At 53.5% G+C, this 27,030-nt stretch overlaps 1 protein-coding gene and 1 long non-coding RNA gene across 15 annotated transcripts in view; one reads left to right on the forward strand and one right to left on the reverse strand.

The window, feature by feature from the left end:
- Nucleotides 1-26,606, reverse strand: part of ablim1b (actin binding LIM protein 1b) — a 74,127-nt gene extending 47,521 nt beyond the window's left edge. For 3 of the 14 annotated variants that reach the window (XM_048987665.1, XM_048987668.1, XM_048987658.1), the window contains exon 1: nt 5,037-5,682. In XM_048987665.1, coding sequence (XP_048843622.1) covers nt 5,037-5,163 — 127 coding nt within the window. In that variant the 5' untranslated portion in view covers nt 5,164-5,682. Of the gene's footprint in view, nt 1-5,036; nt 5,688-20,749; nt 21,571-25,975; nt 26,092-26,394 lie in introns of those variants that run through there. The other 11 variants (XM_048987656.1, XM_048987654.1, XM_048987661.1 and 8 more) reach the window with 8 other exon arrangements.
- Nucleotides 9,947-10,962, forward strand: LOC125715769 (uncharacterized). The gene is made up of 3 exons (XR_007384172.1): nt 9,947-9,996; nt 10,040-10,082; nt 10,513-10,962. It is a non-coding gene; the product is annotated as an uncharacterized LOC125715769 (long non-coding RNA).
- Nucleotides 26,607-27,030: the final 424 nt, after the last annotated feature.

The raw sequence follows: 27,030 nt of genomic DNA on the forward strand, positions 1-27,030 counted from the left end.
TGGAATCCTCTCTTTTGTTTAGGTGACTTACAAGTAGGGATAGGCAATATGGCCAAAAAGTCATATCTAAATATTTTTGTTTTGAATCAAGATTCACGATATACTCACAGTATTTTTTTTTTGTTAGTTTTTTGCGAACGAACCAAATTGGAATGCATGTAGTAGAGTGAGGCTATGATAGAGAGAGAGAGAGAGAGAGAGAGAGAGAGACTGTGACACACTGAAAGATGGTGAGAATGTGACACACGCAAGAGGGTGAGGGCTGTGACACACTGGAAGAGAGTGAGGCTGTGACACACTGGGAAAGAGTGAGACTGTGACACACTGGGAGGGAGTGAGGCTGTGACACACTGTGAGAGAGTGAGGCTGTGACACACTGTGAGAGAGTGAGACTGTGACACACTGCAAGAGGGTAAGGCTGTGACACACTGGGAGGGAGTGAGGCTGTCACACACTGTGGGAGAGTGAGGCTTTGATACACCACACTGCGAGTGGATCCATCATGATGACATATGCTGGAATACGTGGTTATTCTTAGAAGCCCAGGATGACGTTGGTTGTGCGGGACTCAAACAGGGGCCCTGGAATATGGCTCCCAGCGGGGGGGTAGACAGCCAGACAACACACCAGCCCAACACAAGCAGAAACCTTTTCCTGTTAGGGTCTGTACTGCAGCAGAATGAGCGAGTGCCCCCTTCAGCTGAACAGCCACTGGCTCCAATCTAAGAGGCTCAACTGCTGACAGTGGCCCGCTGTCAGGAACACGTAAAAGCGACCCCTTCAGGAGGGGTTAACATCAGGGACATGCTGCACTGGCCTCTTGTCCACATCCAGAGACAAGACGTCTGGCAGGCAGTGACAGATCCGAGAGGAATATTAACCCAATTGCGTAGGGGCTGACGACCTGACAGACAGGGAACGCAAGGACGGCCGGCAAACAGCGCGGTGAAGCTGAAACACACACTGATCATCTGCTGAGCAAACACACACACACCCTGACACGCACACACCCTGACACACACACACACACACCCAGACACACACATACACACACACCCTGACACACGCACACACCCTGACACACACGTACGCACCCTGACACATTTACACATACATACACACAACCTGACACACACACACGCACACCCTGACAGATAGACCCACACATACACCCCCTGACACGCACACACACATACACACAACCTGACACACACACACGCACAACCCCTGACAGACAGACCCACACATACACCCCCTGACACGCACACACACATACACACAACCTGACACACACACACGCACACCCTGACAGACAGACCCACACATACACCCCCTGACACGCACACACACACACACACCCTGACAGATAGACCCACACATACACCCCCTGACACGCACACACACATACACACAACCTGACACACACACACGCACACCCTGACAGATAGACCCACACATACACCCCCTGACACGCACACACACACACACCCTGACACACACATACGCGCACCCTGACAGATAGACCCACACATACACCCCCTGACACGCACACACATACACACTCCCTGACACACCACGTACGCACACAGATTTAACCACTCTTATTCAGCATGACAAAAACGCTTCCAGCAAATCCATAGCCAGGTGCTCACATTCAGATCGCTGAGGGATTATGGGTAACGAAACATGATCGCAGCCACAGGACAGAGGAGATGCCAATGCTTTCTGACTGGTTGTCTGGTCCAATCAGGATAGGCCCCTCCCCTAGCTGGCTGCCTCAGCCGTGTTACAGCCAATACAACATGAGAATGGAATAAAGGGGCAGGACAGGGACAGTGAGCTGGAAATTCTGGAAAGAGAGCAAAGGCCAAAGTACAGGTGCTGTGCCCCCCGTACGCCCAGCATCATGCTTCCCCCCCCCCCGCCCCCCCACACACAGAGTATAGTATCAGCGGCTTCCCCTGAGCCGTCTCTGTCAGTAACCAGGAGTTTATGCCGAAAGGCTTGGCCCTGACGGAAGGATGTTTACTCATTACACCATCCTCTGCAAACTCTGCAGTGTGAGGCTGTTTATGAGACGCTGAAACTGCCACACACACAAAGTGACACACATACACAAAGTGACACACACACACAATCACACACACACACACAAAGTCACACACACACACACACACACACACACAAAGTCACACACATATACAAAGTGACACACACACACACAAAGTCACACACACACACAAAGTCACACACACACAATCACACACACACACACAAAGTCACACACACACACACACACACACACACAAAGTCACACACACACACACAATCACACACAATCACACACACACACAAAGTCACACACATACACAAAGTGACATACATACATTCACTTTCATGGGAAATACTCTAATCCCAAAAATGACACCCTAACCCCCACCCAGTCATAACCTTAAGCCATAAGGCACCAAACAAAATACAAAAGACTTTTTAGGATCTAGCATTTTTAGGTTTTTGATTTTTATAAAATTTAATTTCTGAAAAAATGGTCAAAATTTGATCCCCACGATGGAATGTATCTCCAACCCAGACATACACACACACACAAGCATATACACACACACACACACACATACTCATGTCTGATAGACTGATATACATGCACATGAATACACACACACCCTCACATATTCTGTAACCGCTGGTCCCCTGGCCCTCCACCACCAGATCACACATTTCCTCTTCTCAGAAACCCACAGTTCAAGCCCAATTAGCTGCCAGGCACAGGTGGACGTGTCTATAAGAGGCTATGCAGTGAGTGCTCCATCAGGCAGGAGCTCGGACCCAATGAGCTGCCGGGCACAGCATGGGGGCGTGTCTATAAGAGGCTATGCAGTGAGTGGTCTATCAGGCAGGAGCTCGGACCCAATGAGCTGCTGGGCACAGGTGGGCATGTCTACAAGAGGCTAAGCAGTGAGTGCTCCATCAGGCAGGAGCTCAGACTCTATGAGCTACTGGGCACAGGTGGGCATGTCTACAAGAGGCTAAGCAGTGAGTGCTCCATCAGGCAGGAGCTCAGACCCAATGAGCTACTGGGCGCAGGTGGGCATGTCTATAAGAGGCCACACAATGAGCTCTCCATCAGGCAGGAGCTGGCACTGTATGAAAACCCCCCATCCTGCACACTGTTACAATCCCACGACAGGGGAGGCACGTACCACAATTGTCTACCATCAACTTCCTTAAACTATGGCGTAAATAACAGGACTCGGTAGTGAAAAGAGAGATTAAAGGGGGCAGGGAACTGGGCAAAAGCTGCTGGTGGGGGGGGGGCTGGAATCAGAGGCTGGGCCTCTCACACCGGGAAGCCGAGGAGCTTGACTCAGGACATCCAGCCGTAGGGAGGCACCAGAGAGGTTTCCAGGGATTCGCTGAGCCACGGCTTGCTCTCAAAGATCATCTATAAAAGCCAATAAGAAGTGAGACTGCTGCATAATTATGGACAGACGGGGGTCAGGAAGGGAGACTGCAGGACCTGCATAGGAACAGACTGGGGGGGGCAGGGCCACTACTCTATCTCACACAGGGATATATCTGAGGCTGAGAGCTCAGGTCAGGCCCCTTCCTCTTAGCTCACACAAGGATATATCTGAGGCTGAGAGCTCAGGTCAGGCCCCATCCTCTTAGCTCACACAGGGATATATCTGAGATTGAGAGCTCAGGTCAGGCCCCATCCTCTTAGCTCACACAGGGATATATCTGAGGCTGAGAGCTCAGGTCAGGCCCCTTCCTCTTAGCTCACACAGGGATATATCTGAGGCTGAGAGCTCAGGTCAGGCCCCATCCTCTTAGCTCACACAGGGATATATCTGAGGCTGAGAGCTCAGGTCAGGCCCCTTCCTCTTAGCTCACACAGGGATATATCTGAGGCTGAGAGCTCAGGTCAGGCCCCTTCCTCTTAGCTCACACAGGGATATATCTGAGGCTGAGAGCTCAGGTCAGGCCCCTTCCTCTTAGCTCACACAGGGATATATCTGAGGCTGAGAGCTCAGGTCAGGCCCCTTCCTCTTAGCTCACACAGGGATATATCTGAGGCTGAGAGCTCAGGTTAGGCCTGGCCTGTCTGTGCAGATGGAAAAGGCTGACTCACCGTAGAGCTCTACCATGCCATTTGTGTAGCTTGCAGACTAGCTCTGTACAGCCCACCACATAACGTTACTTTATTGTTGCCAAATAACCCTACAAACCTCAGAACCCCCCAAAGGCTCCAGGGTCCGGCTGAAGCGACGGCATTCGGCTTCCCCATCACTTGGACCTTCGCCAGACCGAAACTGCATGCCCTGACAGCAAGGCGGTTTCACTAACCCAGACGCATAACAGACCGCTGCACGGCCGCCCACGTGCCCCGCCCCATCCCGCCCCGTCTGGCTCCGCAGCCTCCCAGGAGCACACGGCGTGTGGGCACTCTGCAGCCATCAGTAGCCGGCTGTAATTAATCAGCCTGGGAATATTACCTGAAGGAATGGATGCTCACACTAGCAGACTCACACAAACCAAGCAGGAACATGATGCAGGCATACTTTCCACGTAGATGGTTTCACCACATTTTACCATTTAAAGGTCCACATAAAATTTCTACTGGCGCCAGAAAATAGGGCAGTTGGCTTTGTGTGACTTTCTCAGTGTACTTCCTCTCTTGGGGATGACGGATGTAGGACAGTCAGAGCACACTTCACAGACAAAGAGCCCCTCAATACAAAGCCCCCAGAGGCAGCCCTGCACACACATGGTGACCGCAGCATGCTGCCCCCGCACGCAGATGCTGACCGGAGCACGCAGTCCTACACACACAGAGGATGACCGCAGCACGCTGCCCCGCACGCAGATGCTGACCGGAGCACGCAGTCCTACACGCACAGAGGATGACCGCAGCACGCTGCCCCGCACGCATATGTTGACCAGAACACGCTGACGCACAGACATGCATCGCGACCACAGGCCCATGTGCACATGCAGGCACACAAACAAACACGCACCTCTGTGTCCTGCAGAGATCTCCACCCCCGGATCCTCATCCAGTCCAAAGCAGGAGGTGATCTTCTGTGTGTAGCGACAGATTCCCTCGTAAGGCCCGGACCCACTTTCCTGCATTTCCTCTGCCATTCTCGGCCGCCTCCTCAATCAGCAGCTTCTCCCAAACGAGGCACAGCGGGGCTGCGCCAGCGGCACTCGACTCTCCACAGAAATGCCTTCACAGGGCTGGGCCAATGTCAATCAGCGCTCCCAGTGCCTGCTCTACACTGGCCCAAAGTCACTCCACTCCCAGCAGAAACACCCACTCCACACCAGCCCAAAGTCACACCACTCTGGCCAGAAATGCCCGCTCTACACCGGCCTAAAGTCACTCCGCTCTCGCCTGAAATGCCTTCTCCACACCGGCCCAAAGTCACTCCGCTCTCGCCTGAAATGCCTTCTCCACACCGGCCCAAAGTCACTCCGCTCTCGCCAGAAACGCCCGCTCCAGACCAGCCCAAAGTCACTCCGCTCTCGCCTGAAACGCCCGCTCCAGACCAGCCCAAAGTCACTCCCCCTCTTCCAGGCACCACTGCACAGGGCTAAGCCTTGCTGAGCAGCAAGATGCAAGACTATCTCTCTACTGCCAAATCAATAATTCAGGCAGCCAATGAGGGGAGAGAGTGAGGGCCACGTACAGAGCGAGCGAGAGAGTGTGTGCGCCAGTCTGCGCCAGCTCGCGGGGCAGGCGCTGCAGCAACGGGGCAGGCGGGAAGTGTAATGCTGCGTGGGCTGGGGTGGGGTTAGCAATGCCACACAACCGCATGGAGACCATGGATCCAGGCGAAACACAAGCAGGCAGTGCCCTGACCCTCTTATACATACACAGCAGTCTGTGTGTTTCTCTGTGCCCTGACCCTCTTATACATACACAGCAGTCTGTGTGTTTCTCTGTGCCCTGACCCTCTTATACATACGCAGCAGTCTGCGTGTTTCTCTGTGCCCTGACCCTCTTATACATACACAGCAGTCTGTGTGTTTCTCTGTGCCCTGACCCTCTTATACACACACAGCAGACTCCCTGTGTTTCTCTGTGCCCTGACCCTCTTATACACACACAGCAGACTCTCTGTGTTTCTCTGTGCCCTGACCCTCTTATACACACACAGCAGACTCTCTGTGTTTCTCTGTGCCCTGACCCTCTTATACATACGCAGCAGTCTGCGTGTTTCTCTGTGCCCTGACCCTCTTATACATACGCAGCAGTCTGCGTGTTTCTCTGTGCCCTGACCCTCTTATACACACACAGCAGACTCTCTGTGTTTCTCTGTGCCCTGACCCTCTTATACATACGCAGCAGTCTGTGTGTTTCTCTGTGCCCTGACCCTCTTATACACACACAGCAGACTCTCTGTGTTTCTCTGTGCCCTGACCCTCTTATACATACGCAGCAGTCTGCGTGTTTCTCTGTGCCCTGACCCTCTTATACACACACAGCAGACTCCCTGTGTTTCTCTGTGCCCTGACCCTCTTATACATACGCAGCAGTCTGCGTGTTTCTCTGTGCCCTGACCCTCTTATACACACACAGCAGACTCTCTGTGTTTCTCTGTGCCCTGACCCTCTTATACATACGCAGCAGTCTGCGTGTTTCTCTGTGCCCTGACCCTCTTATACACACACAGCAGACTCTCTGTGTTTCTCTGTGCCCTGACCCTCTTATACATACGCAGCAGTCTGCGTGTTTCTCTGTGCCCTGACCCTCTTATACACACACAGCAGACTCTCTGTGTTTCTCTGTGCCCTGACCCTCTTATACATACGCAGCAGACTCTCTGTTTCTCTGTGCCCTGACCCTCTTATACATACACAGCAGTCTCTTTGTGTTTCTCTGTGCCCTGACCCTCTTATACACACACAGCAGACTCTCTGTGTTTCTCTGTGCCCTGACCCTCTTATACATACACAGCAGACTCTCTGTGTTTCTCTGTGCCCTGACCCTCTTATACACACACAGCAGACTCTTTGTGTTTCTCTGTGCCCTGACCCTCTTATACACACACAGCAGACTCTTTGTGTTTCTCTGTGCCCTGACCCTCTTATACATACACAGCAGACTCATTGTGTTTCTCTGTGCCCTGACCCTCTTATACACACACAGCAGACTCTCTGTGTTTCTCTGTGCCCTGACCCTCTTATACACACACAGCAGACTCTCTGTGTTTCTCTATGCCCTGACCCTCTTATGCATAGGCTATGGAATGCATAGGCTATGCTCAGAAATACATTGTGATAAGAAACAATGAACTGCAGCCTACATATCCTCTACAGGTTGTGCTTGACCTTTTACATTTACATTGATTCTCCCACAAAAAGACACCTGGAACATGGAGGTCAGGGAGAACAGAGATGGACAGACATCCTGCTAAGCAATGTCAAGAAAGAGGGTGAACAGCACTGGCAATGTAGGTCTACATGAGTCAAGCCTGTGCAGAGCAGCCCTGAATACAAACTCCGCTCTCTGTTCTTCTGCAGTAATCGCTTGAAGAATACTGACCTCCTCAAACTCATGAGAGCAATAAAATCGCACAGCATGCTGGCACTCAAGTGCAGGGAACGTTCCAGCACCTTCACAAGAAAGAGTCAGGGCAGCATGTGAGGGCATGGATGTCGGACCTCTGCTGAGGTATATCCCAAACGGCACTGCGAGCAAAATCAAAATCATGTTCACTTTGGTTTTTGTATTTTTGCTTTGGAAAGATCTGGAAATATCTAAGCAACAAAACTTGTCAAGCCTGCTAGGTCATCTGCCAAGGACCAAAGAAAGAGGGAAGAAGGTGGAAGTCTTTCTGTGTGACTTGTCCCTTGGAGTGTGCTGTCAGACACCCTCCCGCAACGCAGGAAATACCCTCCTCACAGTATGCAGTAATGTTGTTTCACTTAAATTTTACAGCACAGTTTTGCACACCCTTGAGTCTGATCCACTTCATCGTCAGTTCCAGCTGAAAGGCTATAATTAGACTGCATTCTCTCTCTCAAAGATCACAGCGAGGAATGCAGCAGGCACTGTCTGCAATTCAGATGTGCTTCCAGCAGGGGGAATGAGTGCATGCACACTAGGGCCGCAGCTTAAGCACCAGTGTATAATCAGGTCTGTCTCGCCCAGGATGATGTTGTCACAAACGTGTTGTTCAGGAAAGAGAACACTGACAAAACAGCAAGACTGCCGGAAATGCCTGAGGATCTGTTTGAAGTTTGGTATGGCCTTAAAAAGCGGTGACCTAAACCATTCCCCCCACCCCCCCAAAAGAGAAGCTTCTGTGAGATGCTGTCTGTTTGGTCATTTTCACTGGATAATCCGCCGTGTCTCCCTCGGCACGGCATACAGCTAGCTGATCAGGTGACCAGCCTACAGCATTGCGGTTTTCTCTGCAATCACAGCCCCCTACAGTATAAACTCCACCTCCGCAAATCCTGATGCTTATAACATACAATTTACGGCACCATGATGACCTAGGAGGGGCTGCTTCATAGGACAGCTTGATGAGTACTTAAACAAACCCAGCAGGATCATTATGCATCTGCGAAGGACCACGAACAGCAGCAGCTGGTTTACCCATAATACAAAGAGTGTAACAGCCCCACCTATTGGTCAGAGGGGCATACAGTCACAGAACTGAAACCCCATAATCACATAAGCTTCTGCGTTCAACTTTATAGTCTCAGACTGTGACGTTCTATGTCTGTTGCTAAATCGGTGGTACCTTTAATCTAAAGTGGCCGCAGTAAAACGCCATTTGCGTGTGAATGTTGGTGTATTTTAGAGCACAGTGAGCAGGTCATCTTAAAAACAGGCTGCCCTGCTGTGCAAAGGGAGAGATGACCTCCTCTAACGTGGTGACTTCCAAACGCAACGCGCCTGCAGAAGTACCATATATGATTCTGACACCAGTCATTTGTCGGCCTGCTCCTGGCTGGATCACAGGAACCACGCAATGAGGACAGATTCCATGTCTCCATCCGTCCATGGGCCTGCAATGGACATACATTAAAGGCGAAAGGCAATTGCGGACAAACACAGAAATCGGCTGACATTAGCCATTAGCGGGGCCACTTCAAGCCCTGGTTAGAGCTAACATAAATACGCAGTGAGAGAGAGATCCACAAACGTGTTCTAGAACAGTTTTCATGAAAAATGGTATAGTACCACCAACTGAAGCCTTGATTTGGTAGATGGTATCCCCTGCAAGACCACAGTGAAGGAGCACACTGTCACGCTGATGGGCAAACCCCCTGCCCCGCTTCCTGCCCCATCACACAGCTCCAGCGTGTAACACTGCATCACACCGGCACACGGCTCCGTCCCACAGGGACACGGGGTACCGAGGAAACCCAGCAAAGGGGAGGTGCGCTGGGAGGGACGGCTGTTACATAACGCAGCAGAAAGCACGCTTTACGGGATGGGGGGAGCATGTTATGGGGGAGGAGCATCCCCAAAAGGAGGGCCCCAGCATGTGAGGGCTTTAATTAGACAGCCGGCAGGGTCCTGGCAGAAATGCTCACAAGCAACATCGAGGAGAGAACAGCAATGTGCCAGAGTAGAGCCGTGCTTCAGGAATGGGGCCATCAGTCAGAGCGAAGGCAGGAAATGAACCCCCATGGCTCACAGGCACTGACCGAAAGACAACAAACCAGGCTGTCTTTGAGATGTGATGAAATGAAACTTTGTCATTTGCAAAAGCCCCAATGAGAAAGGCGTCCCCAGAAGGTGGGAGCGAGGCAGGTGGCCATGAGGAAGGTGTCCCCGGAAGGTGGGAGCGAGGCCGGTGGTCATGAGGAAGGCGTCCCCGGAAGGTGGGAGCGAGGCCGGTGGTCATGAGGAAGGCGTCCCCGGAAGGTGGGAGCGAGGCCGGTGGTCATGAGGAAGGCGTCCCCAGAAGGTGAGAGCGAGGCCGGTGGCCATGAGGAAGGCGTCCCCGGAAGGTGGGAGCGAGGCCGGTGGTCATGAGGAAGGCGTCCCCGGAAGGTGAGAGCGAGGCCGGTGGCCATGAGGAAGGCGTCCCCGGAAGGTGGGAGCGAGGCCGGTGGCCATGAGGAAGGCGTCCCCGGAAGGTGGGAGCGAGGCCGGTGGCCATGAGGAAGGCGTCCCTGGAAGGTGGGAGCGAGGCCGGTGGTCATGAGGAAGGCGTCCCCGGAAGGTGGGAGCGAGGCCGGTGGTCATGAGGAAGGCGTCCCCGGAAGGTGGGAGCGAGGCCGGTGGTCATGAGGAAGGCGTCCCTGGAAGGTGGGAGCGAGGCCGGTGGTCATGAGGAAGGCGTCCCCGGAAGGTGGGAGCGAGGCCGGTGGTCATGAGGAAGGCGTCCCCGGAAGGTGGGAGCGAGGCCGGTGGTCATGAGGAAGGCGTCCCCGGAAGGTGGGAGCGAGGCCGGTGGTCATGAGGAAGGCGTCCCCGGAAGGTGGGAGCGAGGCCGGTGGTCATGAGGAAGGCGTCCCTGGAAGGTGAGAGCGAGGCCGGTGGTCATGAGGAAGGCGTCCCTGGAAGGTGAGAGCGAGGCCGGTGGTCATGAGGAAGGCGTCCCTGGAAGGTGAGAGCGAGGCCGGTGGTCATGAGGAAGGCGTCCCCAGATGGTGAGAGCGAGGCCGGTGGCCATGAGGAAGGCGTCCCTGGAAGGTGAGAGCAAGGCCGGTGGCCATGAGGAAGGCGTCCCCGGAAGGTGGGAGCGAGGCCGGTGGCCATGAGGAAGGCGTCCCCAGAAGGTGAGAGCGAGGCCGGTGGCCATGAGGAAGGCGTCCCCGGAAGGTGGGAGCGAGGCCGGTGGCCATGAGGAAGGCGTCCCCAGAAGGTGAGAGCGAGGCCGGTGGCCATGAGGAAGGCGTCCCCGGAAGGTGGGAGCGAGGCCGGTGGCTATGAGGAAGGCGTCCCCAGAAGGTGGGAGCGAGGCCGGTGGCCATGAGGAAGGCGTCCCTGGAAGGTGGGAGCGAGGCCGGCAGCTGATCTTCAACACATTGCTATGGTTGAGATTCGACTCGCTTTCCAAGCAGGACACAGTGGGAGGGCTAGCTTGGACTGAGGAGAGAACTGTGTGATTCAGGGAATTGGGTAAAATGACCCAGGCCCTGCTGCTGGGAAGCAGAAGTTACCACAATGAATAATGGGCTGATCTTCAGGGGGATGATACAATGGAACATTTATTTTCCGGTCTCCTCAAGGGAAAATTCAATTTTATAAAAATCTGTGACTGCAGTAAAAACATTCAAAATGCCAAAAGTCTTGTATTTTATTTAGTTACTTATGGTAAGGTTAGGAATGGGTAGGGGTTAAGGTTGCGGGTGTCTCGCTCTCTATACAGAGACCCAGAGTTCGGAGAGCTTGGTCAGGCACGGTGCTCAGACAGCAGGCACACATCAGCACGCAGCTCTGCCTGCCTACTGCCTCTCATTCTCCCTCCCGACTTTCCAGCTCTTTCTCAGGATCCCATCTAAAGCTATTCATGTGAACAAATGTTCCAAATCAAACATCACTGTTTTTTTTGAGAATTTTACACAGCAGAGTCCAATTCAAGCCACAAAGCAGCAGACAGTCTGCGTATATCATAGCAAGGAGTCAGCTCCAGAAAGCAAATGGATCCAGAGAGCAAACAGATGCAGAGAGCAAACGGATCCAGAGAGCAAACGGATCCAGAGAGCAAACGGATCCAGAGAGCCTTCCATAACACCAAAGCTGGACCCAGCCATGCACAATGGTGGGAAGACCGCCATGGTCCTGGGTCTGACTGCACACAGTCCACAGGGTGTGACCAGTTAGACAAAACAGAGATTCCAAAGCAAGGCAGGAGTTTGTAAAGATGGCACCTAATGTGAAAATGGATTTAATGCAGCAGCCATCTGTGCCATTTTAAGAGAGAAATGTTTGTTTGGGGGCTTGCTGAGGGAGGTCTGCATGTGCAGGAAACACACACAGCTGATCTCTCATGTCACGCGAGCCCACGTTTCTGCAGGACATCAGAGCCACTGCGGGTGCCAAGCTAAGCAGGAATGGGCACTTACTTACACACCAGATACCCAGAATGAAGAGTCTACGGATTGTCAATGGCACCCGGTGCGAAGGAAGAGCTGCACGCACCCCTGGGTGATTCAGGATGACGCGCCACGCGGTAGGGAGCTGTGCGCTGGCTGTTTCCATTTCTCGGGTCTCGGCCTCCGCACCACGATGATGCCACCCTGAGAAATGTTTTCATAACAGCCTTGCTTGTTGTTCACGGCTGCTCCTCTGCCATCTGCTCCGAGCAGGAAGGGGAGCGCCGCGCTGTGCCGCACCAGAGCGACGCACTAACGCCGCTGTAGCATGCCGTCTGTCACAGCCTCTGTGCTGGCTGTACTGCCTCCCAGGAGCCCAGCTGTAGACCCCCCCTCACACACACACACACACACATACACATACACACATGTGAGAGACCGAGCGGGCGGCCACGCACGTCGCTGTCATCCTCCGGCAAGCCATCCTTCTCAGCACCACGCTCACCCATGCGGGTAGCACTTCCCTCATTGCCCCCACATCTCCCCGCTCAGTTCAGTGCTGCAGGTAACACTCTCCTGATTGCCCCCACATCTCCCCGCTCAGTTCAGTGCTGCAGGTAACACTCTCCTGATTGCCCCCACATCTCCCCGCTCAGTACAGTGCTGCAGGTAACACTCTCCTGATTGCCCCCACATCTCCCCGCTCAGTTCAGTGCTGCAGGTAACACTCTCCTGATTGCCCCCACATCTCCCCGCTCAGTACAGTGCTGCAGGTAACACTCTTCTGATTGCTCCCACACCTCTCCACTCAGTTCATTGCTGCAGGTAACACTCTCCTGATTGTCCCCACACCTCTCCACTCAGTTCATTGCTGCAGGTAACACTCTCCTGATTGCCCCCACATCTCCGCGCTCAGTTCATTGCTGCAGGTAACACTCTTCTGATTGCTCCCACACCTCTCCACTCAGTTCATTGCTGCAGGTAACACTCTCCTGATTGTCCCCACACCTCTCCACTCAGTTCATTGCTGCAGGTAACACTCTCCTGATTGCCCCCACATCTCTGCGCTCAGTTCGTTGCTGCAGGTAACACTCTCCTGATTGCTCCCACACCTCTCCACTCAGTTCATTGCTGCAGGTAACACTCTCTTGATTGCCCCCACATCTCCCCGCTCAGTACAGTGCTGCAGGTAACACTCTCCTGATTGCTCCCACACCTCTCCACTCAGTTCATTGCTGCAGGTAACACTCTCCTGATTGCCCCCACATCTCTGCGCTCAGTTCGTTGCTGCAGGTAACACTCTCCTGATTGCTCCCACACCTCTCCACTCAGTTCATTGCTGCAGGTAACACTCTCCTTATTGCCGACCACATCTCCCCGCTCAGTTCAGTGCTGCAGGTAACACTCTCCTGATTGCCCCCACATCTCCCCGTTCAGTTCAGTGCTGGAGGTAACACTCTCCTGATTGCTCCCACACCTCTCCACTCAGTTCATTGCTGCAGGTAACACTCTCTTGATTGCCCCCACATCTCCGCGCTCAGTTCATTGCTGCAGGTAACACTCTCCTGATTGCCTCCACATCTCCCCGCTCAGTACAGTGCTGCAGGTAACACTCTCCTGATTGCTCCCACACCTCTCCACTCAGTTCATTGCTGCAGGTAACACTCTCTTGATTGCCCCCACATCTCCGCGCTCAGTTCATTGCTGCAGGTAACACTCTCCTGATTGCCCCCACATCTCCCCGCTCAGTACAGTGCTGCAGGTAACACTCTCCTGATTGCCCCCACATCTCCCCGCTCAGTACAGTGCTGCAGGTAACACTCTCCTGATTGCCCCCACATCTCCGCGCTCAGTTCATTGCTGCAGGTGACACTCTCCTGATTGCCCCCACACCTCTCCACTCAGTTCGTTGCTGCAGGTAACACTCTCCTGATTGCCCCCACATCTCCACGCTCAGTTCACTGCTGCAGGTAACTCTCCTGATTGCCCCCACATCTCCCCGCTCAGTTCATTGCTGCAGGTAACACTCTCCTGATTGCCCCCACATCTCCCCGCTCAGTTCATTGCTGCAGGTTACACTCTCCTGATTGCCCCCACATCTCCCCGCTCAGTACAGTGCTGCAGGTTACACTCTCCTGATTGCCCCCACATCTCCCCGCTCAGTTCATTGCTGCAGGTAACACTCTCCTGATTGCCCCCACATCTCCCCGCTCAGTTCATTGCTGCAGGTTACACTCTCCTGATTGCCCCCACATCTCCCCGCTCAGTACAGTGCTGCAGGTAACTCTCCTGATTGCCCCCACATCTCCCCGCTCAGTTCATTGCTGCAGGTAACACTCTCCTGATTGCCCCCACATCTCCCCGCTCAGTTCATTGCTGCAGGTTACACTCTCCTGATTGCCCCCACATCTCCCCGCTCAGTACAGTGCTGCAGGTGACACTCTCCTGATTGCCCCCACATCTCCCCGCTCAGTTCAGTGCTGCAGGTAACGCTTCTCTGATTGGCCCGACAGCTCCACACTGAGCTCATCACTGCAGATAAGTATTCTCTGATTGGGCCAGAGACTGCATGTGCTCTGAATGCCAAACGTTCTTTGTTAGCGCTGTAATCATTCCAGCTGGAGCTCTCTCTCATTTTTATGTTCATCTGGTTTAAATAATAGCCCTGCGCCCCCCCCACTAGAGGTGACTTAATTTCCCTTGGCCTGCCCTTCAGTGGCTGTGGTTGCTTAGCAACCATCACAGCCCACATTAGCTGCTCAGATAGCCTCCCTGCGTGGCTCCCTCCCAGCTCAGCCTGCGGCTGCGTGCTCAGACCCCGAGGGCTAATGGGTAACGGGAAGAGTGGGAAGGTCAGCCTGGGCCTGTGGATGTGTGTGAGTGTGTGCGTGACTATCAGTGTGTCTGTGTCTGTTTGTGTGTCTGTCTGTCTGTGTACATGTTTGTCTGTGTGTTTGTGTCTGAGTTTGTCTGTGTCTGTATATATGGACTTTCCTGCATTTCTCAGTGTGTCAGTGTCTGTCCGTGTGTTTGAGTCAGTGTCTGTCTGTCTGTGTCTGTGTGTTTGTGTCTGAGTTTGTCTGTCTGTGTCTGTATATATGGACTTTCCTGCATTTCTCAGTGTGTCTGTTCCTGTGTGTTTGAGTCAGTGACTGTGTGTGTCCGTGTGTGTCTGTGTCTGTGCCTGTGTGTGCGTGTCTGTATATATGGGCATTCCTGCATTTCTCGGTGTCAGTGTGGCTGTGGTTCCTCAGAGAGGTCCACTCCGACCTGAACTTGCTCTCCAGCTCCCGAACTTGAGCATCCCCAGCCCTACATCCATTCCCTGACGTGACAGCGGCCTGCTTTCCAAAACCAGCGTAACAGCTTCCATCTTTGCACACCGTTACCCAAAGCTGTCTCTCTGGGTTCAAAATAAACCTGCAACAAAATGTATCCAGTCAGAACACACGCAGTACCAGACAATGACGAATACAAATGTAGGAATCGGACAGCAAGGTGTACAAGCAGAAAGCTGATGTGAAGGAGAGGCATTTACAGGAGCCAAATAAATATGTATAACAGGGCTGAAGCCCAGACCTTGTCTGTCTTCCGTTTATCTCCCACATCGCTCTGATGATCCCTTCTCTTTGTGCACAATCAGACCAAACAAAATCACAGTAATTGTTCTGAGTGGGTTTTGCCCTGTTACCCAGTAGCTATTTCAGTTAGTCTCATAGCAGCCTGACGGATCACTGATAGGAGCCCATCCCCTCGTGCATCAGAACCAGCTAAACAATTTCCCATAATGCACCTCACCTTCAAGGACAACAAAGATAAATGGAGCCTGACACGTCTAGCAACAGAAGAAGGTTCAGGTCAAACAAATAGTGTGGGCGTCTCTCTAAGCAACGGACCTATCAGCTCAGTTGATCTTTATTTAGCAACAGTAAAGTAAGAGCCTAAAAATGGAAAACAAAGGAAGGGAAACGAGAAACCTCTGGGGGTTCGAGGTCATCTGCCCCCCCCCCCCCCCGCTGCTGCCAGACAGAGCTGTGCATGTGTGCCGGGGCAGACTGGATCTCTGTCAGCGGCTCACCGGTGACGTCTGGGCGGACCGTGCTGAGCTAACAGTCACCGGCTGTGTCTTTAATAATAAACCCAGCAACATTTAATGAGTCCATAAGGTCAGCGGCTGCACTCTAGTCTGGTCTGGCGGCCTGGTCCCTGTGTTTAGCCACTTAGCACTTTACAGAGCGCTCACCATATTGCAGGATAGCAGGAAGACGGACAGGGGCAAGTAGGGGTGGGAGACCTTTACCAGGTATGTCTCAGCCTCCGGGTACACTGGGACAGCAGCTAATGTCTGTGCAGAGAGCAAATGCAGCCTCTCTTTAGGGGTCTGTGTGACTGGCAGTCATTGGCCAAAGCTTGGTGACAGCCAGCCAATCAGATTCGCCAGGCAGGCCACGGCACCGTCCCCGGAAGAGGAAGCACTTCACCACACCTGCCCTTCCCGCTGAGGCTCCAGGGGGCATTTTCCGTAACACCGAGCAGCACATAGAACACTGACGCCCCCAGGCCCTGTTCTGGAGTGCAGCTGCCCCGGCTGAACGAGTCCCACAAAGAAATCACGGCCATAAACGAAAGATGGCCATTTTTTTTCAAGCATTTTTAATGACACAAAAGTTTTCACAGCCAGTATAAATAAGTCAAGAGCCCTTTATGTCATCCATTAGTAATGACATGAACAGTCTGAGACTCTGGACAATTAAAAGAGCTGTAAATTAGTAATTAAGCTAAATGAAACTCTCTGCCAGTTCAGTGCAGCTGGTTTAAATTTCACAGAGCTGGAGTGGTATGAGAAACGTGTCTGTAGCGGGCTGGAGTCAGGGGCCGGAGTCGGAGGCTGGAGTCAGGGGCCAGAATCGGAGGCTGGAGTCAGGGGCCGGAGTCGGAGGCTGGAGTCAGGGGCCAGAATCGGAGGTTAGAGTCGGGGGTTGCTGTCAGGGACTGGGGTCGGGGGGTTGGAGTCGGGGGCCAGAGTAGGGGACTGGGGTCGGGGGCCGGAGTCAGGGACTGGGGTCGGGGGCTGAAGTCGGACGTTGGAGTCAGGTGCCGGAGTTGGAGGCCAGAGTCAGGGGCCGGAATCAGAGGTTGGAGTTGGGGGTCAGAGTTGGAGGTTGGGGTCGGGGTCCAGAGTTGGGTGGTTGGAGTCAGGGGCCGGAGGTAGGGGCTGGAGTCGAGGGCCGGAATCGGAGGTTGGAGTCGGGGGCTGGCTGGGGTCGGAGGCCGGAGTCGAGGGCTGGAATCGGAGGCCTGGTTAAGACTGCTGAAGAGGACTGTGGGGGGTAGGTGGGCCACATCCACAAACCAACCCCCCCCCCCCCCGTGGCACATGCCAGCAGGGGCATCAAACAAGAAAATTAGACAGCAGAATCGATGCTGCCTAGAGACTTTTGTCAGGTTCCACTGCTGGATACGTTACTGCCAATTCAGGCTAACCAGATCCTCACGGGTACAGCAGAAGGTTCCTACGGGACCTGAACCAGCGCAGTGAATGAGTGGATATTCTTATCCACTGAAACACAAGAAAATCAGGTTTTGTTGACGGGGCACCGACATCACAGGAGAAGCTCAGCCAGGCCAGCACTCAGCAAGCAGGATCTGAACGGTCACCTGACCCGCAGCCACTGCAGGAGCTGCAGGTGAACAGAAGCACTTACTTCACAGATGTAGGAGACTGGCTAAAAACCAGGCAAAGCAGTAAGGTTAAATCTGAATCAGCAGTGAACTAGCTCATCACTGTAACGTGAAGGTAAGAGACGGTGCTATTAATAGTAGTATTAATCCTGCAGATAAGTGTAAATGTGTCTGTTTTTACGGCAGGAGACCATGGAGAGCTTCCTAACACTGCTATATGTGACCCATCTACTCAAACCAGCAATGTGAAAAAAATGCATGGCCCAGGTAGGCAGGGGCCACGGTGCACCTTCCCCAGACAGGCAGAGGCAGCTTCACGATCAGCGAGGGGGGGGGTGCCGGAGTCCCTGCACCTCTCAGGACCCTACGACTCACATGCCCGGTCACGTGAGCAGAGCTGCTGGGGGGATGAGCGACCTCGCCCACTTGGCCAGGTTTAACACGGAACTGTCCACGTCAGCACTGAGTCCAAGCAGGGAAGAGCCCGGTACTGTGTGTGTGTGTGTGTGTGTGTGTGTGTGTGTGTGTGTGTGTGGTCATATATATATTACATGGCGATACAGAGGCATAGTGATAAGTCCTGTTATTCTGACATCGTGGGGACCATTTTTTCTGGAAATTAAAAAATCTGTGACACCAAACAAGAAACCATCCATCCATCCATCCATCCATCCATCCATCCATCCATCACCATAACCGCTCCATCCCAGCTGGGGTGGCATGGGGGACCAGAGCCTATCCTGGGAACAATGGGCGCAGACAGAAGCCAACCTCGAGCAGTCGCCAACACACCGCAGGGCGCACACACGCACACACACACACACACACACACGCACACACACACACGCACACACACACACACACACACACAGACACACACACGCACACACACGCACACACACGCACACACACGCACGCACACGCACGCACACACACAGACACACACGCACACACACGCACACACACGCACACACACACACACACACAGAGGGCCAATTTAGACCCACCAATGAACCTATCCTGCACACTTCTGGACCGTGGGAGGACACCGGGGCCCCCAGCGAAAACGCACACAAACACAGGGAGAGCGTGCGAACTCCGCACAGAAAGGACCTGGGACCGAACCCGGGACTTTCCTGCTATGAGGCATCAGTGCTGACCACAGAACCACTGTGCCACCCATAACAAGGAACTAAAAATGCCAAAAAATGCATTTTGTTTGATTACTTATGGTTATGGTTGGGCTGGGTCGGGGTTTTTTGGGCTGTTATGTTGGGGTTTTACCCAAACGAATGCGTGTGTCTGTTTGTGTGCGTGTGCATGTGTGTCTATGTGTGCGTGTGCATGTCTGTGCATGTGTGCGTGTGTATGTGTGTCTATGTGTGCGTGTGCATGTGTGTCTATGTGTGCGTGTGCATGTGTGTCTATGTGTGCGTGTGCATGTCTGTGCATGTGTGCGTGTGCATGTGTGTCTATGTGTGCGTGTGCATGTGTGTCTATGTGTGCGTGTGCATGTCTGTGTATGTGTGCATGTGCATGTGTAAGCACAGCAGCGACATTTACCACCCATTCAAACCCTTTGCATGTGGCATGTTTGGGGGCTCCATTGGTCACAAAACAGTCACTACACTAAGCAATAAATAACCATATTCCTTATTTAGGGAATACTGATGCATTCAGGGAAGTACGTTCTGCTAACCAGCCAGGCAGCAGCGATCTGCTGATTCTACTTGATAGCTATTTATTCGGTTTCTGAAATATCTAGCGGGGGACATCGAAGTGGCTTATTGAGTGGGTCCACTGGGCAGCACGGAGACCGGACACACACTCACAGTCTACAACGCTGATCTCACTCACTCACACACACACTCACGGTCTACAACGCTGATCTCACTCACTCACACACACACACACACACACACACACACTCACGGTCTACAACGCTGATCTCACTCACTCACACACACACACACACACACCATAACTGATGCTTGTGGTCGACCCCTCCCCCTACCAGCTGCTGGGAGGGGCCGTGGTGATACCACAGTCAAAACTGCAAAAACCACTAAGGTATAGTGGGGGGGGGGTGCCATGCCCTGGGAACCGGGGGCCCCTGGAGGGACACGCTTCACAGGATTTCCCCGCAAAGACATTTACAGAGGCCAGATTACAGTCACGACACACCAGACCTCCCAGTGAAGAGGCAGCCGCTCCCACCCACAGCGTTCGCCTTTTTACACCACAGCTTTTACCTTTGCTGTGACTGGTTTTCATAGAGCAGGAGAATTTTCAAGTCAGATCTGATCAAAGACATCCTGTCATAGAATTTGCTTAAACAGTTTGCCCTTGAACTGTGTGTGTAATTATAACTGACCCAAGGCTGCTTATGCACGTTACACACGTTACGCACGTTACACAAGTTACACACGTTACGCACGTTACACAAGTTACGCATGTTACGCACGTTACGCACATTATCATACAAACTTCACTGAAAAGCGGTGACGTAAAGGAAGTGGAGCAGGCCTCAAACTTCTCCTAAAATGACAGGAAGGAAAAGCACTTTTCAGAAACCAGAAGACAGTCACACATGGTGGAGGATGCAAAGGCTAAGGGCTATGAGCACGGTGAGAAAAACCATACGGCACTGGGAAGCCTCCATGTGACCCATCGGACCATGTGACCCAGCATATTCAGCCAATCAGTCACCGGGGCCAATAGTAAAAAAACACTGTCAGCAAGAGGCTACTTATTGGAGGTTATGGTGCTTGTCGTTTAATTCCAGACATTAACTTACTTATGATTCACAGCCTTTCTGCCTGTTTTACAGCCTTCTTGGGGGCGTCTCTCCTGTTCTTGTCATAGGCCACTCAGTGCGTCTCCAGATGGCACCCCCCCCCCCCCCCCCCAGTCAGATGGCCCCATATTTCAATGCGGGACAGGGTCGTGTCCAGCACAATCCCAGGGGAATTACACACATTGAGCCCAAGCAAGGAACAACGGACGGGCAGAGGTTTCACCATTTATACCAGCCTACCAAATAGCTGAAATGAAAATCCAGATGGTGTCTTCCGCTGAGGCAGCACACGGCCGGTCACCATGGCCACGCCGCGGCTGGGGCCACGTCTGACAGCGAACACCAGACCCGGGCACAGCAGCTAAAAGCCGCCATATTTGCAGGCTCCAGTGCTGCAGCTCATGGACTGGATCAGTAGCTGCTTCTAGGTCACCAACAGGCAGACCAGTGAGCAGGCAGATGGGCCTGAACAGGAGCACAGTGCCTAGTCAATGAGAGACATCTGTCTGCAAGAGGAGAATGGCCTGATATGGGAGAGAAGGGCAGGGGGACAGTAAGGAGGACAGGGAGGACGTGCCTCAGAATCTCGCCTGCCTTTTTCTGCCTTTCTCATTGGTCTTTATCCCCCAAGGTCCATATCTGTGACATTCTCAGGCCTGGCCCAATTTGCGTGGCTGCATCGCATCAGACATATGCAGAAAGCAGTGGGCGCTGTAGCCCTACCCCTGCATGCTACACAAGCAGGCAAGGTTCAGTTAGTGGACAGTACAGTTAGTGAGCACTGTTGTTACGGGTACTGGGTTTAACAAAGTGCTGAAATTAGCAGGCACTGGCATTACTGGGCACTGCAATTAGTCGTTACTGGAGTTATGGGACACTGGCATTAGTGGGCAGTGGTGTTACAGGGCAGCAGATTTAAGAGGTACTGGCAGTAGTGGGCATTGGCATTAGCAGCCACTGGCGGGTGAGCTACCCTCCCTACCTGCGGGTGTGGTGTGCTCCCTACCTGCGGGTGTGGTGCGCTCCCTACCTGCGGGTGTGGTACGCTCCCTACCTGCGGGTGTGGTACGCTCCCTACCTGCGGGTGTGGTGTGCTCCCTACCTGCGGGTGTGGTACGCTCCCTACCTGCGGGTGTGGTACGCTCCCTACCTGCGGGTGTGGTACGCTCCCTACATGTGGGTGTGGTGTGCTCCCTACCTGCGGGTGTGGTACGCTCCCTACATGCGGGTGTGGTGTGCTCTCTACCTGCGGGTGTGGTACGCTCCCTACCTGCGGGTGTGGTACGCTTCCTACATGCGGGTGTGGTACGCTCCCTACCTGCGGGTGTGGTACGCTCCCTACCTGCGGGTGTGGTGTGCTCCCTACCTGCGGGTGAGCCACCCTGCCTACCTGTTGGTGAGCTATGCTCCCACTCAAAGACACAGGAGATTCCAACCCACAGTCCAGAGCCCATGTAGGACCACGAAATGGTGGAAACACCTGGCTGCTTTTTCTGGATCTTCTGGAGCTTCCATGGAGCCAGCAGCCCACGTCATCCCACCGGCATTGCTGGAAGTTTCCATCCAGCAGCCTCTCGTGACTCATTACGCCTCAGAGAGCCAAACTCGGGGGGAAAAACAGAGCCTTGTGGTCAGGCTGTGATGTCATTTCCGGAGCAGAGCTCCAAACACTGGGATGAGGCTGAGAGGAGCCCGCCAGCCCGCCAGCCCGGCCCGCCGCCTGCTGCACACGGGGAGCGTTCTCATGTCAAAAGCGGCGCTCCAAAACAGGCTAAGATTCCTGAAGGACAAAGGGGAGCATTTAGGTACCTCTAGACACGCCTTAATGAAATAAGAACCCCTCCTGGCTAGAAATAAGCCATAAACTCCTAACTACCTGGAAACAGGTAATCTGTCTGTGCAAAACTGCTCAGGTTAGACATTGTCACACATCTATTTCCATAGATGGACTTTGGGTGCACATGGAGGATAGGGCTTGACTGTTAAGGTGCCCCTATGCAGAGGCCCCTGGGGACCCAGGACATCGATGCTGACTTGAAATATGGCGGCCTGACTCTCAGCGGTCTTCAGACCACACTTCAGATACCGCACAGCATGCTGGGAGACCCGCAGCTGGGGGATAGGACAGACACAGGGGGCCACGAACCGGGAGAACATTTGCAGCCCCCCCCCCAGAAATGACTGCACTCCCAGAGCAGACAATATCAAACTGGCTAAATGGCATGCTTCCAAAGATAGCCCCCTCTCCGCCACCAGGCTCAGGCGTGTCTGACTGATGTGCCACAGAGGAAGACAGCCATCCAGAGCGATAATAAATGCTCGCTCCCCCAGGCCACTGGGGCAGGAACACAGGCAACATAGCGACACATCGTAAATAAAGCACCTAGGGCACGGGGGCCATAGGGTGGGGCATGGGCAAGGCACTGGCAGAGCATGGGCAGAGCATAGGCAGGGCATGGGAGGGGTATGGGCGGAGCATGGGAGGGGTATGGGTGGAGCATGGGAGGGGTATGGGCGGAGCATGGGAGGGGTATGGGCGGAGCATGGGAGGGGTATGGGCGGAGCATGGGAGGGGTATGGGCGGAGCATGGTAGGGGTATGGGCGGAGCATGGGAGGGGTATATGTGATTAAATTTATCATTCCAGGGTTGTGTGTCGTTGTAATGAGAAGTGAGCTTATGGCACATTCAGCACCTGCAGACATATCTGCATGCTGGCCATTTCCTGCTTACAATGAAGCCTTGCTGACAACTAATTCGTGGCAAAGCTGTGCAGGGTGTATAGGGAGACATCAGGGGGGCCGATCAGGAAGCCGGCGAGCAAACGGGAACGAGCAGGGCTAAGGGTGCCTGGATGGACTGCCGGGTGTCCTGCAGCACTTCCCAGGGCTAAGGGTGCCTGGATGGACTGCCGGGTGTCCTGCAGCGCTTCTCAAGGCTAAGGGTGCCTGGATGGACTGCCGGGTGTCCTGCAGCACTTCCCAGGGCTAAGGGTGCCTGGATGGACTGCCGGGTGTCCTGCAGCACTTCCCAGGGCTAAGGGTGCCTGGATGGACTGCCGGGTGTCCTGCAGCGCTTCCCAGGGCTAAGGGTGCCTGGATGGACTGCCGGGTGTCCTGCAGCGCTTCTCAGGGCTAAGGGTGCCTGGATGGACTGCCGGGTGTCCTGCAGCGCTTCTCAGGGCTAAGGGTGCCTGGATGGACTGCCGGGTGTCCTACAGCACTTCTCAGGGCTAAGGGTGCCTGGATGGACTGCAGGGTGTCCTGCAGCGCTTCTCAGGGCTAAGGGTGCCTGGATGGACTGCCGGGTGTCCTGAAGCGCTTCCCAGGGCTAAGGGTGCCTGGATGGACTGCCGGGTGTCCTGCAGCGCTTCTCAGGGCTAAGGGTGCCTGGATGGACTGCAGGGTGTTCTGCAGCACTTCCCAGGGCTAAACCTGCACGTGAACAAAAAACGGCTCGATATAGCAGCATGCTAACCCACATTTACAGCTGCTAAGAGGCCGCAGCCCCCGGCACATCTCTGGGGAAGGTGGAGAGCCACTCTCACTGTGACACGGCATTCCTTTAGCATTACAGAAAGGCTGCAGAGAGCCAGGCCTTCTCCAGACGCAAAGGGTGACCCGCAAACAGACAGCACGACAAATGAGAGCATTCAGCCAAAGCCTTTCCCCTTCACTTTGAATGAGGCAAGACATCAACAAACATAAGTGGTTCAGATCCAAGCGTAATCTGATTGGCTGGTAGGTTCCAGCACAGCTACTGCTAATGAGGGGGAAAGGCCGTGATGGCACAGGAGAGTGGTTCGGTCACTGTCCCTCCCCATTCGTTCAGTCGGGGACCCAAAGGGGACACTGACACCGGGGACCCACAGGAAAGACCAGCACTGAGCACACCAAAGGAAAGGCCGGGACCAGGGGCCCAAAGGAAAGGCTGGCACCGGGGGCCCAAAGTTATCAAACAACCACAGCAACCTGACAGCTACACAAAGCAGAAAGACCACAGCTTTGTTTCGCTGGGTATATATAGGCTGACTGTGCGAGTGCATAAGCTGGCAGTTTCAGGTCAGACCTGCCAGATCTTCTTCTCATTGACCCGTCCTTCCTCTTCTTCTCAGGGACGCACAGACGCATGCACATGGTCCATAATACAAACCCGCTGTTTTAGTGGTCAGTCATGTCCTCGTGACAAGGTGACAGATTTGGGGCAGGTCACGTACAGGCACAACAGCACTCATTAAGACTGGAGCAAAAATGATCTCTTCATTTCAATGTATGAAGCATAGGAAATATGATGAAGCTTTTTCGCATCGTGGATCAGTTCTGTTACCCAAAACAGTTAGCAGTGGTGCACTAACTAGGCTTAGCCACCACAGCTAACAGTTAGTATGGATCAGAGAGCTTCTTTATGGGGAAGTGACAAGCAGCCATGTCTACCCATACACCCGCCTTAGGGATGAGAACCCAAGTGCAGCTGTGTGGCAGGTGATACCTCAGCACCATATTAGCTCAAGTGGAATGGAACAGTGTGAATTTTTTTCCAGTGGCTAGAGTGCCAATCCTGCCAGAACCCCCAAATCTGTCCCTGGAAATCAGAGGACCTGCTTGTAGGGCTGGATGTAGATTAACGTCATATCCAGGATTTACACAACTGCAGGTTAAGGACCTTGCTCATGGGCCCAGTGGAGTAGAATCACTCCAGGAATTCATGGGACTTGAACCAACAACCTCCCGGTTGCTGGCACAGATCCCTAGTCTCAGAGCCTCCACTCCGCCCCCCAGGCTTTAGCTCCAAGCATATTTTAAACATTTCCTGGGATTAAGTAATTAGAAATAAAATATTTCAGGTAGTATCAGGAAATAACCAGGAAATTCCACTTGAGACCAGTACAACATTAGCCTGGCATTAATGTGTCTACACCTCTAGGAGAACATGCAATGAGATTCAAAATCGGCAAAGGATAAGCATGCAGTCAGTTTCACACTTACATTAAAGAGGAATGAAGTGCAGAGACTGTTTTACTGCGAAACTCGGAAAGAAGGGGTTGTGTAGATTTTATCACAACTTTTCAACAAAGAGCCTTTTCCCCTGATGTGACAGCGTTGGGATGCGATCCTGCAGCCTCCGGGTTCCGCGTAAATCCCTTCCGTGCCACAGGCACACCTCACAAACGCCGAGTCAACATGTTATTCAACCGTCCGGATGAAAAGAAGAATGAGCAGGCGCTACTGCCGGGGCACAAAAGCCCGTGTGAGCGCATACACTAATCCTGTCAGGCGAGCCGGCCCGTGTTTCCCAATGGCCGCACTCAGAGACGGCAGCAGCGCGGTCCAAACGGGGGAGCTCCAGCGCAGAGAGAAAGCACGAAAATGGGGCTATAAGAAGAGGACGCCGCATAATGAACGGCTCTACGGATAAACCGTAAACTAACTAGGGTGCTTTATATAATACAGAGCAGTTATTCGTATACCTCAAACAGCTGGAGCAACCTAGAACAGACTCGTGACGGCTACGCGTGACAGCTTCGAGTGACAGCCACGGGTGACGGGGAAGAAAACACGGACGAACACAGGGGTCTGCCGCGGAGCACACTGAAGCCCATGAGGAGCAAACGCGCGCATACACACACACACACACACACACACACACACACACACACACACACACACACACACACACGCACACACAAGCGCCGCGCGCGCACATACACACACACACACGCACCGCGCGCACACATACACACGAGCATACACACACACACACACCCCAAAATCAGCGTCAAGGCAAAGGAATAGCGTCAATGCTCAAATAAACCAGATTTATTTCTATCAGCTACCGCAGGCTTGACTGTCGCACACCGCAGTGTAAAGAATGCCCATCGACACTCACCTCTCGCAGACATGTCTCACACAGACGCTGCTTTTTTACCCCTTCAAAAATAAAGAACGTCGCCTAAAAATATTATCCAGTTAGGTTTCCAAACAGTGCAACGAAGGACGCGTCGTCCGATCGCTGTAATGAATTAAAGCAGGACGGCACGTCTATGCTCAGTGATGAGGGAAAGGGGAGGACGAGGGGCAGAGCGGAGCCGAGGGCTGGGCGCATTACGTAGGAGGCGGAGCAGAAAGAGACGCGGTAGGCAATGTCCTATACGGGGCGGGGCTGGAAAAGACATGGGGCGGGGCCCCTTTGGAGCAGCAGTTATTTATTCGGGAGGCGTCCTTTATGGGCGGGGCTCACTTAGTGGGTGGTGCCTGTCTAATAGTCGCGAAAACACTCTGCGAGGAGGGTTTGGGGGTGTATTTTGGGGGCGGGGCTTAAAGAGGTGTGGGGTGTTGCTTGATAAGAGGCGCAGTATATAGCCGGGAAGGTGGGTTTGGGAGTGGCGCGTGACTCTAAATGGGCGAGGCTTAGAGAAACGTGTCGGGGTGTGTCCTGTGTGGGCGGAGCTGTAAGGTGCACGCTGCTTCACATCATCTAATATGTATTGCTACTTTGACAGCTGACTATTCGCTGAAAACAATT

Source organism: Brienomyrus brachyistius, chromosome 20 (genome assembly GCF_023856365.1).
Source record: "Brienomyrus brachyistius isolate T26 chromosome 20, BBRACH_0.4, whole genome shotgun sequence".
Lineage (NCBI taxonomy): Eukaryota > Metazoa > Chordata > Actinopteri > Osteoglossiformes > Mormyridae > Brienomyrus > Brienomyrus brachyistius.